Source organism: Ailuropoda melanoleuca, chromosome 12, assembly GCF_002007445.2.
Source record: "Ailuropoda melanoleuca isolate Jingjing chromosome 12, ASM200744v2, whole genome shotgun sequence".
Classification (NCBI taxonomy): Eukaryota; Metazoa; Chordata; class Mammalia; order Carnivora; family Ursidae; genus Ailuropoda; species Ailuropoda melanoleuca.
This window is the reverse complement of record NC_048229.1, coordinates 65,348,337-65,366,550: the sequence shown is the minus strand read 5'-3', so window position 1 is coordinate 65,366,550 and position 18,214 is coordinate 65,348,337. Positions and strand designations below refer to the sequence as shown.

The 18,214-nt window shown below is 44.7% G+C and overlaps 1 protein-coding gene across 3 annotated transcripts in view; it reads right to left on the bottom strand.

Annotated features, from left to right (window-relative positions):
* The window catches only part of WWP2 (WW domain containing E3 ubiquitin protein ligase 2), a 119,698-nt gene that overhangs the window by 73,021 nt on the left and 28,463 nt on the right, over positions 1 to 18,214 (bottom strand). For 2 of the 3 annotated variants that reach the window (XR_004619272.1, XM_002923650.4), the window contains exons 4-5: positions 7,330 to 7,467; positions 5,403 to 5,499 (exon numbers count right to left, since the gene is read on the bottom strand). Coding sequence is in view for 2 of the 3 variants with exons in the window: in XM_002923650.4 (XP_002923696.1) it covers positions 5,403 to 5,499; positions 7,330 to 7,467 (235 nt within the window). In the remaining variant the exon portion in view is untranslated. Of the gene's footprint in view, positions 1 to 5,402; positions 5,500 to 7,329; positions 7,468 to 10,246; positions 10,330 to 18,214 lie in introns of all 3 variants that reach the window. The other variant, XM_034639621.1, reaches the window with a different exon arrangement.

The following is an 18,214-nucleotide window of genomic DNA, read 5'->3' as shown; positions in this document are numbered from 1 at the left end:
AACTGTAAAGGTGTTAAACTGTATTTCATGCTGACAGGGTGACATCTCTTAAATAACTACAGTTTCAAATCAAGTAGCCTTTAGTCGTCTCAACTGCAGGAGAGGTAGCAGTGTCCAACAATGACTGAGAAAATGGCCCAGGGCCCAACGGCTCAAATCCCGTCCCCTCTGTCCCCATTAGCTTTGCTTCCCAAACCCCCTTGGCCCTCTCAGGACTCCCAGCAGTGTTCCCAGCAGACTCACACCCCGTTGAGTTTATTTTTCTTTCCTTTCTGGGCTAGGCTGTCTGCAGACACAGCTGATGAGCTATTTAGAGCTCACCAGAGACCTTGGGGCTTTGTAAGTCCCCGAGACGATAACTCTTTAAATCTTCAGAGGCCATTAATGCCAAGCAAGGGAATCAATAAATTTCATATGCTTTCATCAAAGCAGGACAAAAAGGAAAGAGGAAAGCAGGGTGGATGAAAACTCTATCATAAGAGGTTACATGTAAAACAATCACAGGGGAGCATGTTAAACGTGGGGTCTGCCCAATACAGGCCAGTACTCACAGTTGAAGATGGATGTGGGCAAATTCCAGGCCTCCATCGCCTCACACCAAACACACAGAGGCACATACATCCCTGCACGTTCACATCTACGCTTCCATAAAACAAATGTGTACACATACAACAAAGGAAAATTAATTGCTTAAGCTCCTTACAGCTACTTCAACAAGACTTCTTTCAGTCTTCAGGACCATTAATGGAAAAATTCAATGTCTTCTTCCTTTTTTGTCTCCCCAGTTCCCTATATAACTATGGAAAATCTACAGGGATTCTTGACTGAGGAGCTAGTTGGTCAGGTCAGAAGGCATGTCAGGCTATGCTTGGAGGAGCGGCGCAGCTCACAGACAGCCCTGCGGGTTTCAGCTGTGAGCTGGTTTCCCCTTCTTGCCCTGATTCCATAGAACGGCTAGGGAGGGGGAACAACTCACAGGTGACAGAGCATCAGCGAAGTACGGAGGGACTCCGACATCCCAACTTTCTACTCTCCAGTCTAGAGTTTCACACCCATTTCCTACAGAACAGTACCTCTGAAGACAGCTGCCAGTACCAGTGTGGATCCTCTCTGCCGGGTCCGTTCCCTCCACGGACGCCCCACTGTTGGCTTCTCTCCTTCACAGTTTGCTCCCTCCGCTAGTCAGCCCGAGAGAGTGCACTGAACCCCCGGACAAGGGACGATAGTCTCTCTGCAAACTCCTACTCTACTCTCTCCTTGGTCTTTCCCTTTGAACCCACAGATTTCTTCTCTCTCTGAACTGCCCGGAAGGCTCCTAGTTTTATTTGCCCGTTTCATACAGAGCTCGTGTATCATGAAGACTGTGAACTGGCTGTGGAAAGTGGAGGCCATGCTCCTGGCAAGCCGTGGGTAGTGTGCGCACGGTACCAGGCACATATCAGATCTGCAAAACCTGAATTGACTTAGGCACCGTTCCCAAAGCCAGCCCTCATTCCAGCAAAATAAAATAAACTCTGGGGGATTATTAAAGGGTGTGGTAGGTACTCCCTGTGCCAACGAGCACGCGCACTCTCCTGGGGGCTCCGTCACACACCAGGCACTCTCCACCCCTGCGCTGGAAGAAGAACACTGGCTAAGGACACAGGGCAGGATGACACGCTGACAGAATCCGGGGTGCGCCACGTAATCGCGCCCACTCCAATCAAACGCCAAATAGGGTCAGGCCAGGCCTCTCAGGCCACCAAGACTAGTGCTGTTCAGATACATTATCTGGCAGTGGCCGGATTTCATCTGGAACCCATTCCCCCAACTCCCGAACTAAACTCTCAAGCCTGAGATTTCAAAGTGACAGGAGCACGACTTATGAGGTGCTGTGGAGCACCGACTTCAAATCACTGGCTACTGCTACATAGATCAACTGGGGAGAAGGGAAATAAGTGATTGTCATAGAGCTGGAGAAATCCTAAGTTCTGACATCTGTCTAACTCAATAGCAAACGACAGTCTCTCCAGCCTAGTACCATCGCTGTTCAGTCTTCTCAGGTTGATAGAGGACACTTTTTCCTTCCCTGTTGTGAAATATATCACGCAAACCAAAGAATATATTAAATATACATTAGGTTCAAAGAAGACGAGTAAGATGAACACTCGCAGACCCACCCCCTGCATTCACAGCACTGGGAAATTTCCGTGTGCTTTTTCCTCATTTTACCCACCTCCAGCCCCACAATGATAACCATTCTACTGAATTCAGGGTCACTTATTCCTTCCATTTTTTTATGGTTTTACTACTTATGGAGACATCCATAAAAAGTATATATGGTTTATTTTTAGTTTTTCAAGTTAATATAAATTACATCATACAATGTGTTTTACACACACACACACACACACACACACACACACACACAAAACACACAAACATGCCCTGCCCGTGGCCTGCTTCTCTTGTTCAACATTATGTTTCTGAGATTCCACCATATTGATGCAACTATCTTCCACCCATTTTTACTATGGGGTGGTATTTCATTGTAAGACTATGCAACAATTTATATTTTCTTTACTCAACCAGACCCACTAGACCCACTGACTGCATACTAATACGGTGTGTCTATAAATCAATTTATGCCACATGATAAAATAACTAGGCATGCTTCGCACAATTATTCTTCAAGAGTGGGCAAGATCCCACTGAAAGACAGAGCTTGGTGGTCTTATTCTGCAAGCAAATGGTCCCTTTACTGGATGATCTTGGGTAGATGAAGCCCTAAATAAAACCCTTACGTGGTTCCAGTTTGATAGCTTAATAAAGCAGGGGAAAGGAGAGGAAAAGGCTGTTTGACATGGCAAACTTCACCTTCGTGGACACGTCACAGCATCTTTGATTATGGTGAATAGCACCCGAGTCCAAGAAAAACCTACCCCTCAGACAGCAAAGGCTAAATATTTAGTATAGGAGGCAGCAGGCAGAAGCCCACCCTCTACCCCAGGAAACTAAGGACAGCAGAGAGTTGTCCTTGAATCCTGAAGGCTTGATTCATCACCCTGCTAAATAGACCTTGATGAAAAACATCAGCCAGGCCACACTTCCTAGGTTTGCAGGTGAGGAAGGGGGTATGACGTAGAGTCTCCAGAGCAAAGGCACCCCCTGCCACTATCCCCGAGCATTCCCAGTGTGCAAGGTTGACACAGCTCATCTCAGTTAGTTCCAACAATGACCTTGTGAGGCAGGTGATATCCCCATCTTGCATGTGAAAAAACTGAGGTGCCAAGAGGTTTGGTGACTTGTCTGATATCACAGAGCAAGTAAATGACAGGCCAGGATTCAATCTACTTTTTCGGCTTGTAAAGCCTGGTACCCTGATCCAGTCAACGACCCTGCTACCAACTGATCTTCAGTGCAGCGGCAATGGAGAAAAGGAGTTCTTAGGGACACAGAATTCTGACACTGCCTTCAGGTGATCCTTCAAAAGTGTCTGCTACTGAATGGCAGCAGGCTCCATGCGAACACAGAATAAATACTTAGATGGCACAGGCCTGTGAAAGTTGAGTGGCCACGCGTGGAAAATGGCTACAGGAGCCAAGCAGACTGGGGAGGACACCCACACCGTTCAAACTACTTGGAGGGCACTCTGCCCACCAACAGTTAACTAGCATTGAATGTCTACCATGGGTTACAGGCAAAGATGCATCCAATTTTCTGCTAACGTCTGGTTGCTGCTCTACAAGACAATCCTCACCACAAACAACAACAAAGAAGGGCTCCTGGGACATGTGAGTCTCAAGATCTATTAACTAGAGAACTTCAGAGAGCAATAAATAGGTCAAGAACTTAATTCCAAAGTTATTAAGAGCTGGACTCTGCCTTCCAGCCCCCAGATAAGTGACATCAGTTGCATATGACACAAATTTTCCAAGTCAGCTCGAAGACCAAGATGGCAGCCACTAGTGCCAAAGCTAAGAAGGCATCATTCTCAGAGAGTGAAATGCTGAGGTGTTCTTCTCCACCAGCTACTCACCACCAAAGAGATTCTGTTTTCTCTAGCTCTGGGTGCCCCTCATGCCTCTGTTGACACAAAATTTGCCAATTATATCATCAGTCCTCACCCTGTGAGACTCAACTATTTATCCCAACTCATCTAGAAAGTCAAGGAAAAGAGTGAATGGTCTTCAGGGTGTGAGGCAACACCTTTGCAGAGGCTTAATGAAAGAGAACAGGGAAATGGCACCTTGGCTTCTACTGATGCTACACACAAAAGATCCAAACATGAAACTCTCTCTTGCTCCTGACACCTGCCTGGCACCACAACCTTACAAACCCTCAAAACCACCAAATCCAGAGAGGCTGATGGCTCTTATTAGAATAAGCTTTCAAAATGCTGTGGGTATTGGCTGAAATCATACTGTGTTTCTCAAAGCATTATTCCCAATCCCTGGGATTTGTCCAGGAAGATTTTTTACTAGTTTTTTTTTTTTTTAAAGATTTTATTTATTTATTCGACAGACATAGAGACAGCCAGAGAGAGAGGGAACACAAGCAGGGGGAGCGGGAGAGGAAGAAGCAGTCTCCCAGTGGAGGAGCCTGATGCGGGGCTCGATCCCATAACGCCGGGTTCATGCCCTGAGCCGAAGGCAGACGCTTAACCGCTGTGCCACCCAGGCGCCCCTACTAGTTTTTTCATCTATTCTCTGTGGATAATAACAATTTATAAACTATACTCATATGATTCTTTTCCCTAAAATTTCCTTAAAATGTCTGCAGATTTTGTACACTGTGATAAATACTAAAAAAATAAATATTTTTAAAAAGTCCCCAACTCCCTCCTCCCCATCCCTCCTCCCCATCTCTCTATATACCTGGGAATTCAGGTGGCATGGAAATGAATTTGCACTGTTAACCCAGGTGTAAGATGGATATAGCAATAAATAAAATTAAGTCATTCCTGATAGGTACAATAAGTACAATATAACTCAGACTCCAAGCGCAGGAGGTCTTAATCAATACCCCAAAGGGAATCATGAATCAACCCCAGAAATAGAAATGCACAGAAGGAAAATCTCACATACAAAGAACCATTGCTCTAAGCATCTCTATGTGTATCCTAAAAGGATTGGTTGCTGCCCCCGTAACATAAAACACCAGTTAAGTTCTGTTTGACAATCCCTCTTATCCAAATAACCAGCTTAGCCAGTCCCAATCGCTGACAAGGAACCCTTGACTCTTCCGAGAATCCCGAATTCTGTACTCCCCTCTGGACCTCCTTAACATAGTGAGTCAGTTATAAGCCCTCTGGAAATTTCCAACAGTTTCTAACATAAATTGTTCCTTGCCACCTCCCAACATGTTTTCAATAGCTCTGAGCACCTTCCTAGCTCCTCCTCATCCACAAGGGGGGGTCTTACCGAGATCTCCCACCAAAGCAGTTTGTGCTGGGGGGCTGGTGCCGGTTCTCTGGAGCAACAGCTGTCCCGCTGGATTCTCTCGAAGGTGGCTGGGATCCTAAAAAGGGGACCCATCACAAGAAAAGACAGAAACATTGAGATGCTCAACCCTTGTTTGAGATGTGGCTCAGGAACAAAGTTCAGTCCGTGCACTCAAGTGACCCATCACGTAGGACCCTGGAAGTCTAGCAAGGGGAGGCCTCCAGCAGGAACAGCAATAGGGATAGCCACATGAGATTCGAGCGGGGGCCCCAGAACAGAGGTGCTCAAATCTGGTAAACAGCTCTTCTTCTCTAGGACCTTCAAGAACATCTAAGGCACTTACAAGCAACTTGCCTTGTGCATTAAATAAACTTTAGCTGCAGCACATGAAACACAGAACAGATGCTGACTGTGCAAAGCAGGGGCAAGCAATGGTGGCATTTGTCCATATCATGACCAGAAAGCTTTTAAAAAGCCAAAGCCGATTCAATTAAAATCAAATCACGACACTCTTCTCCTCAAAACCCCTCAACAGCTTTCTGCTTCTTAGGATGAGGTCCCAAATCCTCACCAAGGTCTTCGAGGCTGTGGTGGTCTGAGCCAACCTGCCCTTATGGCCTCACCTACTACCACTCTCCTTGCTCTCCCCGGTCCAGCCACCCTGGCCACTTCCGTTTCCACTGCAGGCCAAGTTCACTCCAACCTCAGGGCCTTTGCACAGGGGACCCCTCTACCTCTTACTCAACTACCCCATTCTCACACCTCCATCTTGGCCTGTCTAAACTCATCAGTTCAGGTGGGTCTCAGCTTCCTCAAAGAAACCTTCCCTGGCCCCCAATTTAAACGATATCCCCCTAAAGTATGAGAATCTCATCACCCAGTACTTTTCCTTCATAGCTTTTGTCATGATTATAATTACATAATTATTTCTGCATTTATTTGTTTCATGTCTAACATCCCTGCCCCCACCAAGTAAATTATGGACTCCTAGGAGTAGAGACCATATGAAATTGGCCCCTGCCATCTGGCTAGTGCCTGGTCCAAGATCTACTACATACCAGGTGCTCAATTATGGATATACGTGCAGAATGAGTGAATAATGCATGTTTCCTCCATGTACCCAAGGTACCCGAAGGACAACTCCATCCACGGAAGGTTCTCAAGTCAAGGCCCATCCAATCACTGAGATTCTACCCAACTGCCCTTAAATTAGAATTCAAATTTCACTCCCTTGAAAGTACAGAAAGCCTGTTTGGGGCCTGGAAAGTGCCATAGTTACCTCACATTTAACGAGAAAAATTATGGAGAAACCCAACCCATCTCAGACCTCAGACTTCATGAAATAATTTCCTGCTAGATTCAAAGGTGACTAATTTCAGACTAGATCAAAAGAAACAAACTGCCCTCATTTACGACAGAGTGGGAGATACTCCAATTTCCCTGCTTCTGTCTGTATTTTGCTAGTGTGAATCTCTAAGACACACAGTCCCCTTTCCCAACCAACACCGTCATATAAAAGACACCTTCAAGTTCCCCAGGAAGTTTAACTGTATTGGGAGGAAAAATGGGCCCAAGTAACATTTAATAAAGACATTTTATTTCCCAGAGTCCATGTGGGATGAAAAGATACTTTCTCTGCTCTCAAAGCAAACAAAAACACACGTATAAAGACTTGACATTTATTTTGGTCCTTTATCAGAAAGCTGTCCTTAAAAAATCATGTCACAGTTTTGATCATGCTGACTGCTGAGAGGAATCAGGGCTAGCTACGGGCCAGGGCTGGCTGAGTGGTACCCAAACCCAGGTACCTGGTCGAGAACCAAGGTCGGGCACCTCCCCCTCCTACCCTGCCCAGCTCTGCCCCACCCCATCCCGGCACAGCCCTGGGGAGCAGGGCGGCACTCACCGTCTGTCACGGCACTGCCATTAGGCACGCTTCCCAGATCAACAGTTGGCCCGTCCAGGAAAATTGTCAGCTCACCGCCCGAGACAACACCGCCTTTGTTCTCCGTCTGCAGGTTCAGGGTCAGCTGCGTGTTCTCCACTGTTGAACATGAAAAGCAACAGGGATGGACTAAAGCAAATGCACCCCAAGTTAAGATTCTGTAAGTTACAAGCTCTCATTTAACCTACTCTGACATCCCTGGCAACACTTCTCTGCCGCTTCTCATCTGTCTTGTGGCATGTAAAGAAGAATGGGAAGGACAGGTCTCATTGTCATCACTATTGCTTTAGACTGGGGGGAAAGGCTATATTTTGTTTTTCTAAACATGTTATATCTTAATAATTTCTACATGACTGATTTGTTTGCTTATACTTGCAGGCCTGTGAGGAAAGCCCAGAGATACTGATGGCATATAGAGGAAGCAGTTACAAGCGGCAACCCCCACCCCCACCCATATAAAGGATGCTGGCAAAAAGAAGAGAAACAGGTCAGGAGACCCCGAGGAAATGGCCTCAAGAGTCCTCTCTAGATGAAGGATTATGGGGGCTTCTTCTCAGATTATCTGTATTAAAAAATATATTGTTTTTAATTTTCACTTCTGAAGATGTTTCACTTTGAAATAAGGAAAAATTTTTAAGCAATAGAAGTTCAGCAAAGGTAAGTCAGTCCCACAATAGTCACATGGCCCTGGGCTAGTGCCTGAGGACAAAGCAGTCGACAAGTGGCTCTGCAACGGAGGTAAGAAGGCACCTCAGAGTCCCAGCCCCTAGAACACCAGGAAGTCAGTCCCATGGGCGAGCAAGAAGAGTCGGGAAACCACAGCAGAAAAACAGAACAAACTGACACGAGGCAGAAGCCCCAAACCCTCCGTGGGCTGGAAATTGCTGCACACCGCCCCCACCCCCAACCCTCACCACCAAGCCTGGCCACACGAACAGCTTCCACCCAGTTACTGCTCAGAGCTAAAACCTTCAGTTCAGGGTCATTCGCTAATGACAGAGAGAGCAGCGTTTATGAGGATTTCCAAAGGGCATGGGCTTGTTCCATGCCTCCCCACACCTTACAAAGCCAGGCTAGGAGAGCGCCACCCATTTCAACCTCCCTCCCCACCCACCACCCATCAAACCACCACTTTATTCTATCTCTTAGTTGCTACTGTATTATTATAAACTATCTCACTGGTTTTGTAGAACAAGGCAGTGTATGCATAAATAAGTCTCTCTTTTAAGTACTTTCTAGAACCAACGTCCCCCAACTAAAAAAAGCCAGCCCCAAATCTAAGATACAGACACAATCCTTTAAGAACTAAGGAAAAGTCCAGGGGCGCCTGAGTGGCTAAGTCGTTAAGCGTCTGCTGTCTGTTCAGGTCTTGATCCCAGGGTCCTGGGATAGAGCCCCGCATCAGGCTCCCTGCTCCACTGGAAGCCTGCTTCTTCCTCTCCCACTCCCCCTGCTGTGTACCCTCTCTTGCTGTCTGTCTCTCTCTGTGTCAAATAAATAAATAAAATCTTAAAAAAAAAAAAAAAGAACTAAAGAAAAGTCTGGATTAATTCAAGGATCGACTATAATAATGTGGAAACCAGTTACCCTTTAGGTGTTCAAGTTCTCCTAAGCATCTCTACCTTCCTTCATTATCTCTTGCCTGTAATGGATCCCTCCAAACCCTTTGAGTTTGTTGCTATTTTCAGTCAGTTTCATTCAGGGGATGGGTGAGTTTCAAATACTTCTATAAAGTAATACTTGTAATCTGAAAACAAGTTCCTTCAAAAGTCTAGCTGTCAGGAAAGAACTGAGGCCTTTACACCACCAGCACCCCCTTGCCAGCCATGCAAATGAGCCACCTAGGAAGGACTGCCTCCAGCCCCAGTCTAGCCTTCAGATGACTGTGGTCCAGCCACCATATGGACTACAACCTCATGAGAGAATCCAGGCCAGATTGCCCAGCTAAGCCACTCATATATTCTGCCCCACTAAAACCAGGAGATAATAAATATTTATCATTATTGCTTAAAAGAAAAGTCAAGGGGTGTCTCCCTACTGTATTATGCTGAGATCCAGCGCCTAAGTCCCTAGGAGGTAGTACAGCACAGGGGTTCAGGATGGGCACCAGCCAGGCAGACTGAGCTCAAATCTCAGTTCTACTACTTAGTAGCTACAGCATTATGCAAATCACTTAACATGCGCCTCAGTCTCCCCACGTGGAAAACAGGAGCAGTAAAAGCACATTTTTCAGGGGGCACTTGTAAAGGGTGAAGCAGGACACAGCGGGCTCCTAATAACCTGTCATTTTATTATCTCCCTGTTGACTTTCTTGTTTTTAGGCTGAAGAGTCCTGATTTCTCTTGGTCTAACTCGTTCATTGCAAAGGTGCACTTCTCTTGACCTTTTGGAGCCTTCTCTGGATTGCAACAACAAACTCCAGAAGGTCTTCTCAGGTGAGCTACCTAACCATCCCAAGGACAAATCATCTTCTCATCTTGTTTCTAGGGCTCTTCCTAAAGATGCCCTGCCCTCTGAACTCAGAAATGTGCTGGGATGAGCATTCCAGAAGGTTCCTTGATTCCTTTCTCGGTGTCTCAAAGGCCGTTATTTTATAAATGGAGTGTGGGCATGGCTTTCCCTCCTTTCTGGACGGATGATAGTGTTTGAGGGGAATGGAGGGGAGCCCCAGGCCTCTTGTTGCTTATTTCAAACTCCTGACCGTCACACTGCTGTGGCCCTCTGACAGAAGCCACAGGCATAACTTGAATTTTCCCTATATGGTCTCATCTCAAGGTTCCAACTTAGCTCTTCTCTCTACCGGTTAATCACGTCCAATAGAGTCATTACATACCTTAGGCTCAGGAGTTACCTTACAATGCCTTGAGATACAGTTTACCTTCAAAAAAAGCCAGCGAGGAGGAATGTCTTTCCTCTTTAAACAGAACTTGTGAAACCATAATTCCTCCATTGTTCTATTCACTAAAAAAAGAGAGAGGTTTCTCTGACCATCACCGTCATAAACAAGTGATCAAATGAAGCATTTGTAAGAGTGAGATAACCTGACACACGTAAACCTCCTGATGTGATGCAGCGTGATATACACAACATCACTTTTAAAGTCTCCTTGCTAAAAGCACTGAGCCTGAATCCAATTAAGCCACTACATCTCCTTCCCAATTTACAGGAAATAAGGGGACAGACGGACACGTTCAACAATACCATAAGGAAGGAATCAGACAAATCCAGAATATGGGACATCTATACAGTAACTGTCCTGGACTCTTCAAAAAGACAATGTCATTAAATACATTTCTTTTCTTAAAAAAGCAGGGCGAGAAGGTAACTCTTCTAGATTTAACAAACATAACCACCAAATGCCATGCAGTGTTTTACTAAACATTAGTTTGAAAAAAATATTCTTGGGGTGGGGTGCCAGAGTGACACAGTCAGTTGAGTGTCCGACTCTTGGTTTCAGCTCAGTTCATGATCTCAGGGTCATGAGATCAAGCCCAGTGTTGGGCTCATGCTCAACATGGTTAAGACTCTCTCTCCCCCTCCCTTCGCCCCTCCCCCCAACTCTCTCTCTCAAATAAATAAAACCTTAAAAAAATATATTCTTGGGGCAAGTGAAGAAATTTACACCCAGACTGGATATTAAGTGTGTCTGAAATGACTGTTAATTTTCTTAGGTACAATAAGAACCTATGGAAACATATGAATGTTGCTTTTCTTGGGAGATACAAGAAGATTATGATGGTATCTACAATTTTCGAACGGTTTTACAGGAGAATAAGCTGAAATTTTTAGGAAGGAAGTGTTACAATATCTGCAATTTACCTTCAAATTGTTGAGGGAAAAAATGCACATGCCCACAGGCTCACACATACAGATAAAACGAATGCAGCAAAATGGTAACAAGTGTTGGGTCTAGGTGGAGGGCATTTGGGTGTTCACTGTATTCCTCTTTCCATTCTCTTGTCTGTTTGAAAATTTCATAATAAAAATTTGGAAAAGGGCTTTTTTAAATTGGCAAGGCTACTAAAAAATTAAACCTCTGAGAACAGAACACCCCATTATTCTCTTTAAAAAAAATACCTGAGCCAGGGGAACCCTACAATGCATAATGTGACTAAAGAAACCATTAGCTAATTGAGTGACAGACTTGAGCATACAGGGGAGGCTGAAAGGAGTAAGTGTGGCTGGAAAACACACACTGGAAGCTTAGCTATAAATAGCAGCCTTAGCCACTTTGCCTCTGGGGCCCTCAGGTTTCGCTACAGCCACGCTGACGACTCTACAAAGGGCCTTTCTCTTGCACTATGTCTTCCTACTTCCTTTTGAGGCACTGCTCAAACACCAAGAAACCGCTGAAAAAAAGGGCACAGTAAGTCAACTGCCATAACCAGAATCAGATTTCGCCTAGGAAGTGCACCAGTTACTCCCAGTCTCGTTATCCGCCCCCCAACCTGTGGTCATGCGATCCACATTATGTGTAGTGAGCACCTACTGGTCGAGTCCTTGAGATTTAACAGCAACAAAACAGACGAAAATCGTGTGCCTGGGTGTTTCTATTCTAGTTGCAGGGAAAAAGACAATAAGCAGTTTTTTAAAGACAATTACATCATCTGTTAGAAGGTGGCAAGGACAGGAGAAACAAACGAACCAAGGAAAGCAGAGGGTGAGCGCTGGAGGCAGGAGGAAGATTTGCCGCGATGAGAAAGGCTGGGGAGGTGACAAGTGAGCAGAGACTGAAAGGAGGAGGAGGCAGGGGAAGCCGTGTAGGTATGGGGGAGAAGAATATTGGAGGCGGAGAGAAAAGGAAACGAAGAGGTCCCACACAGGAGCAGGCTTAAGCGCGTCTGAAGAACAGCAGGGAGGCTGGCGTGGCTGGAGTGGATGAGAGGAGGCGGGAGCAGGAGATGAGGGCAGTAGACAGGTCAACAGACCCCATAAGGAAAGCCTTAGAAGCTCCCGCAAGGTCTCTGGAGTTTCTTCTGCATGGGATTGGGAGCCATTAGGGGGTTGTGAGCAAGGAAGGGGTATGACTGGCGCTGTAGTGCAATCACTCTGGCTGCAGGAGGAGCAAGGGCTGAGGCAGACGAGACCTGGGAGGAAGTCAGTGCAATATTCCAGGCAGGAGCAGATGGTGGCTTGGGCTGAGACGATGGCGAGGTCTTCCAGGAACACAGTGTTTAAGGAAGACTCTACCTTGGGTTCCTCCCTAGCATGTGTTAGGAAAGACCCATGACTCCCCAAGTACATGGGCCCATCAGATTCTTGGAATCAAAGCCTTGGACAAATGATAGGCAGGTGCTACAGAAAGCGCCAACTTAGAGGATGGCTGGAGGAAGTCTGATTCAATTACAAGCAAATGGAACATATATAATAAAAATATTCCGCTGGCAAGAGGCTTCGGTTCTCCGAGAAAGCTAAAGGCCTGAGCTCATGCTAACTTCAGCAATCAGCAAACGTACTTCTTCGGTTATGGGCTGTGCCTGTCTGTTCTGTTGTAAGTACTACCTGGTTATCCATACCTTGTAATGCTACATCATGAAGGTCAACAGACAGCAGTAGAGCTGAATATTAGAACCTAGGGGAAGAGAATTTGGAAAAATCTCAAGGACCGTGCCAGGAGAACCCTTCAAAAGCTGGCACACCAAGAGAGGCCAGCAGACATTTGTGTGCCTCCATTACACCACCTCATCAAAAAGAAAAACAAAGAACCCGATCAGATCAAGCCTTTTGATCTACCTCTGAGTTTACAGGAGACACAGAGGGACAGAGGAACATGTTAAAACACACTTCAGGAACACAAAGAGCAAGATCCAAAAGGTGGGCAACTACAGGACAAACTGTCCAGTTTCTTCAACAATGAACTACAGGGGGTAAAAAGAGGAAGGAGAAAGCATTGGTTAAAAGAGACTGAAGAGACATATTATTGTCATATGTATCCTGATTCGAACAAATGGAACAAACCGATGGTAGAAACTTGTAGGACAACTGGGGAAATATAAAACCGGGCTAGATAGTTGATGATACTTAAATAACTACCATTGTGCTTTTTGGGTACGAAATTGGTATTATGGTTATGGGAGCCCTTATCTTTTAGAGCTCCCTACTAAAATATCTGTGGATGAAATACACCTAGGCTTTAAGTAAAAATAACCAGGGGCGCCTGGATGGCTCAATCCGTTAAGCCTCCGACTCTTGATTTCGGCTCAGGTCATGATCTCAGGGTGATGAGATCAAGCCCTACATCAGGCTCTGCTCTCAGCAGGGAGTCGACTTGAGATTCTCTCTCCCTTCCCTCTACCCCTCCCCAACTTGCACGCACGTTATCTCCCTCTTTCTCTCAAAAAAACAAAAAACAAACAAAAAAACCAGTGGGGGGGGGGTAAGAAGAAAGATAAAACAGGAATGGCCATTCGTGGATGGCTATGGAGCCGCCTGACAAGCACCTAGGGGTTCGTGGACTATTCTTTCCACATTCACATAAGCGTGACATTTTCTATCATCGTTTTTTTTTTTCCCCCAAGCCAGCATACCTAAGGCACAAACAGTGACAGAAACCAACTAAAAAACTTTTAAGAATTCAACATTACATATACAGTTTGAAATACAAAAAGGTAGGGAATCTACAATCAAGCTGCTTCAGGAAAAACTCCTACTCTCATTTTTCCTTACTTCAAAGCCTCTGATTTGCAAATGGCTTCAGGTTAATAATTTCCTATTGGGAAGAGTGGTTACGTGCAATAAAGATGAGTAATATTTTTCTAAGAGTTACTTTTTTCCTTTCTTGACTTGGACTTTTTAATATGTTTTTTGCATATGGTACTAATAAGTATAGATAAATAGGGCACGGAAGTTGCCTTCCTTATTCCAACCAAAGAGAAAATTATGTAAACCAGAACTGCCAAACTGTGCCACGATTAATGGGATTCGGTTATGAAATCCAGAACTTCTGCCTGGACAGTTTCACTGCAGTGTGTGAAAGAATGTTCTACTTCAGAATCTTCTATCACCACTGCCCCTCCTGCTCGCACACCACGAAAACATATGTGCATGTACACACATATCTTTTAAAAAGAAAGATCCTGGGGTGCCTGGGTGGCTCAGCTAAGGGTCAGACTTGATTGGTGTTGATCGCAGGGTTGTGAGATCGCACGCCACAAACGCCATGTTGGGCTCCATGCTGGGTGTGGAGCCTACTAAAGATCTTTCTTTTTTTTTTTTTTCCTCATTCAGAATACAAATGTAGGGGCGCCTGGGTGGCACAGCGGTTAAGCGTCTGCCTTCGGCTCAGGGCGCGATCCCGGCGTTATGGGATCGAGCCCCGCATCAGGGTCCTCCGCTATGAGCCTGCTTCTTCCTCTCCCACTCCCCCTGCTTGTGTTCCCTCTCTCTCTGGCTGTCTCTATCTCTGTCGAATAAATAAATAAAATCTTTTAAAAAAAAAAAAAAAGAATACAAATGTAAAGATTTACCTGGAAATTTGAGAAAAATAAAACAGGATACAAAAGTAAGATACTTTTAAGGGAGACTAAGTACTCTCGGGCCAAGCGTCTCGGAAGCCCGATGAAGATGTGATTGATTTGGCCTTAACGGAGCTGCTCAGTGGAACAAACAAACCTTCCTCCTGCCTCCCTCTGCCCTCAATCCCATAGGCCCATCAAAAGAAAGTGAAAATAAGCAGGGCATTCATTAACAGGTCAGCGTTCATTCTACACATAGCTGTGAAACACTGGTGCACAGAGGAACGGAACCGGAGGAAATTCCAGAAGGGCAGAGAGTAAATAGTCTCCTTTCCATTCCCCGGCTCCCTGTAACTCAGACACACACAGGCTGGAGTGTACCCCAGGTTTAAAGAGAACACTCTTTCACGTTCCCTTTGCAGTAAAGGAAGCCAGAGGCTTCCAGGATTTACCGTTACGATGTCTCTTTGGCTTCCAAACTTAGCCAAAGCCTAACAAGAGAAAGTCTTTTCTAGCAAGCTACCATCAGATTATAAACACTGGAATTCTTGTTAGGGTACCAGTGTTGACTTGGCTTCACCCCACCTCCCCTCGGCCCCCATCACTGACGATCTGGCAGGGTCTTCCTAGAACACAGGGTGCAAAGAAGAGTCTACTTTGGCCTTTAAGCCTCTTCTGTATGATGCTGCTGGGAGTCCCTCAATGGTCTCTAAATCAAAGTTTTGGTCTATGGGGGTTGTGTTAACTCCACTAAAAATGAAAATAGCTTCATTTTAAAAAGCCAGTTTGTAAACTTTTATTTTCTCTCTTTCTTTCTTGTTCATTCATTCAAGAAGCATTTCTGGGCATCCACTACCCATCTGACACTGGGCAAGAGGCTGGGTTATAATAAAGAATGAAAATAGACTAAGTCTCTGCATTGAGGAACCTCACAAGTCACCTGAACCAAATAATGTCACAAAGAAATGTAAAACTGCAACTGTATTAACAGATTCCATGCAAGACATCTACGGTCTCATGAGCACTGGAGAGCTGGCCTCAGCAATGCACCAGGGAAAATTTCCTGAGGAACTGAAAGCTCAACTGTGCTCTGAAGTTTCAGGCATACAGCACGTTGAAGGGTAGGGTGGAGTGCAGAAGAAGGCCAATTCAGACAGAGGAAATACCATGTACAAAGGCCTTGTGGCACAAATGCACTCAGGAAACTGAACAGAGATGAGTGGGGCTGGAATGGAATGTGACCCAAATGGGGTTGAAAACCCAGGTGGTGGCCATACACTGCAGTGCCTTGTGGGCCCACCATGTTGAAAAGTTCCTCTCTATCCGAAGAGCAGCAGCATGGTACAGATGGGTTTATAATCCAGGTGTGACAAGATCAGCTTTGTGATTTCAAAAATCATTGTCTGCAGTGTGGAGAAGACTGGAGGGAAGTAAGGACAGATACAGGCAGAGCAGACAGGAGACCAAAGGAAAAGACCAGGGCAGTAGAAGTGGAGGTGAAAGAGGCGGGCAAACCTGCAAAGGTAAAAACCAAGAGATCCTGAAAACAGATTAGCAAAGTAAATGCGCAAGAGGGGTAGAGGTATCGAAGAAGACTCCTCAGTTCCTAACTCACTTAACTGGACAAATGGTGGATGTACATATTGAAATATGGAACAAGAGAAGACGGTCAAGTCTGGGAAAGAGGCAATGAGTTCAAATTTGGACACATTTCTGATACATCAACAAGGAGACAGCAAGAAAATAGTCAAATATGTGGGCATGGAGCTCTGAGGAGAGATCTAGGCTGGAGATTCAAATCTATAGGTTACCTACACATGGTGATTATGCATAAAGAGGAGGTATGGACGAGAATGTGATCATAGAAGAATGGCAGGAAACTCAGCTAACAGTCAAACAGATGAAGACGACCTTGCAAAGCAGAGAACAGTTAAGAGAGGCAGCAAGAAAATCAAAAAGGAGATTCTTGAGAAGGCAGGAAACATGGGCTCCAAAGCATGGATGGAGAGTCCACCCTCGGGAGGAAGAAAGACAGCTCCTCTCCTACCAGAGGAAAGAGGGAGGAGGGATTAGGCACATGCATCCTCATTTCAGTACATGACAGATTTATCAATCATGATCATCCTTATTTCTCTGGATTCAAGCCAAAAGCCAAAGCCCGTGCAGGAATAGACATTTTTCTTTTCTTACAATAAAAAAATAAAGCGCACAGGCATACAATTTTCAGAACTGGCTGTTCATCACAGTCTTCCACCGAATAAGGTACATTAGAGACAAAGTCTCTCTTGAACCAACTGAAGGTCCTTTTAACACAGGATACAAAAGAACATAAGAAGTAGTTCTATCTACTCATCTATCTTGGTAAATCTCACTGTATGTCAAGCTGCAGCATATTTTTAAATTTTTTAAGTGATTCAGGAGGAATAAATACAAATCTGGGAAAGTCAGGTCTTCAGAATAAACTATCAGTCCACACGAGTTACTGCTGCCTTGTCATTAGAGCTCGTCGCCCCTGATGGGAAGGAAAGTCCTCATCACCCATTAAAGCGATTCCTAGATTCCTAGACCAGGGCCCCCTTAACAGCTCATCCATTTTCTGTGCCCTCAGGGAACCTCAGCAACCACACCACCTCTCCCGGGTGGCACAGGATCAAAGCTGTGTTTATAAACAGGGCAGGGGCAGGCTTTCAATGAACAAACCTCCTTTTCAATGATCTTTAAATACAAAATGTAGGAGCCCAGCTAGAAGAGAACTTTCACAGTTAAGATTCTGCTTTTAAAAAGTCAGCAGTTATAAATTTCCAGTTACAAAATAAATCAGGACTGAGGATGTAACGTACAACATGGTGACCACAGTTAACACTGATCTATTTGAAAGTTACTAAGAAAGTAAATCCTAAACGTTCTCATCACAGGAGAAACACACATTTTCTCTTTTTCTTTTTGTATCTGTTTGAGGTGATGAAAGTTAACTAAACTTGTGGTAATCATTTCACACACACACACACACACACACACACACACACACAAAATCTCCTATGTAAAAACTGCTTTTTAAAAATTATAATGTCAGATGAGTGAAATGCTATGCTACAGTGAAGATATGGATTATTGATTATGAAAAGTGTACAAGAATATGAAAAATTATTGACACTACATATGCTGAGTTAAAAAAAGAACTTGTAGAATGTACCCTATTATTAAAATCCTATAAAAATAAATATGTAAAGGGACAAAGAAATAAATGAACCAGAGAGAAACAGTAAGTTGTGTTTGAAGAATAAGATTATGAAACAAAGCTTTTATTTCTTAAATTTCCATTATCTGCATAGTGGACACTTTTTTTTTCTTAATTTACCTATCAGTTAGACACGTACATGGAAGTGTTTAGA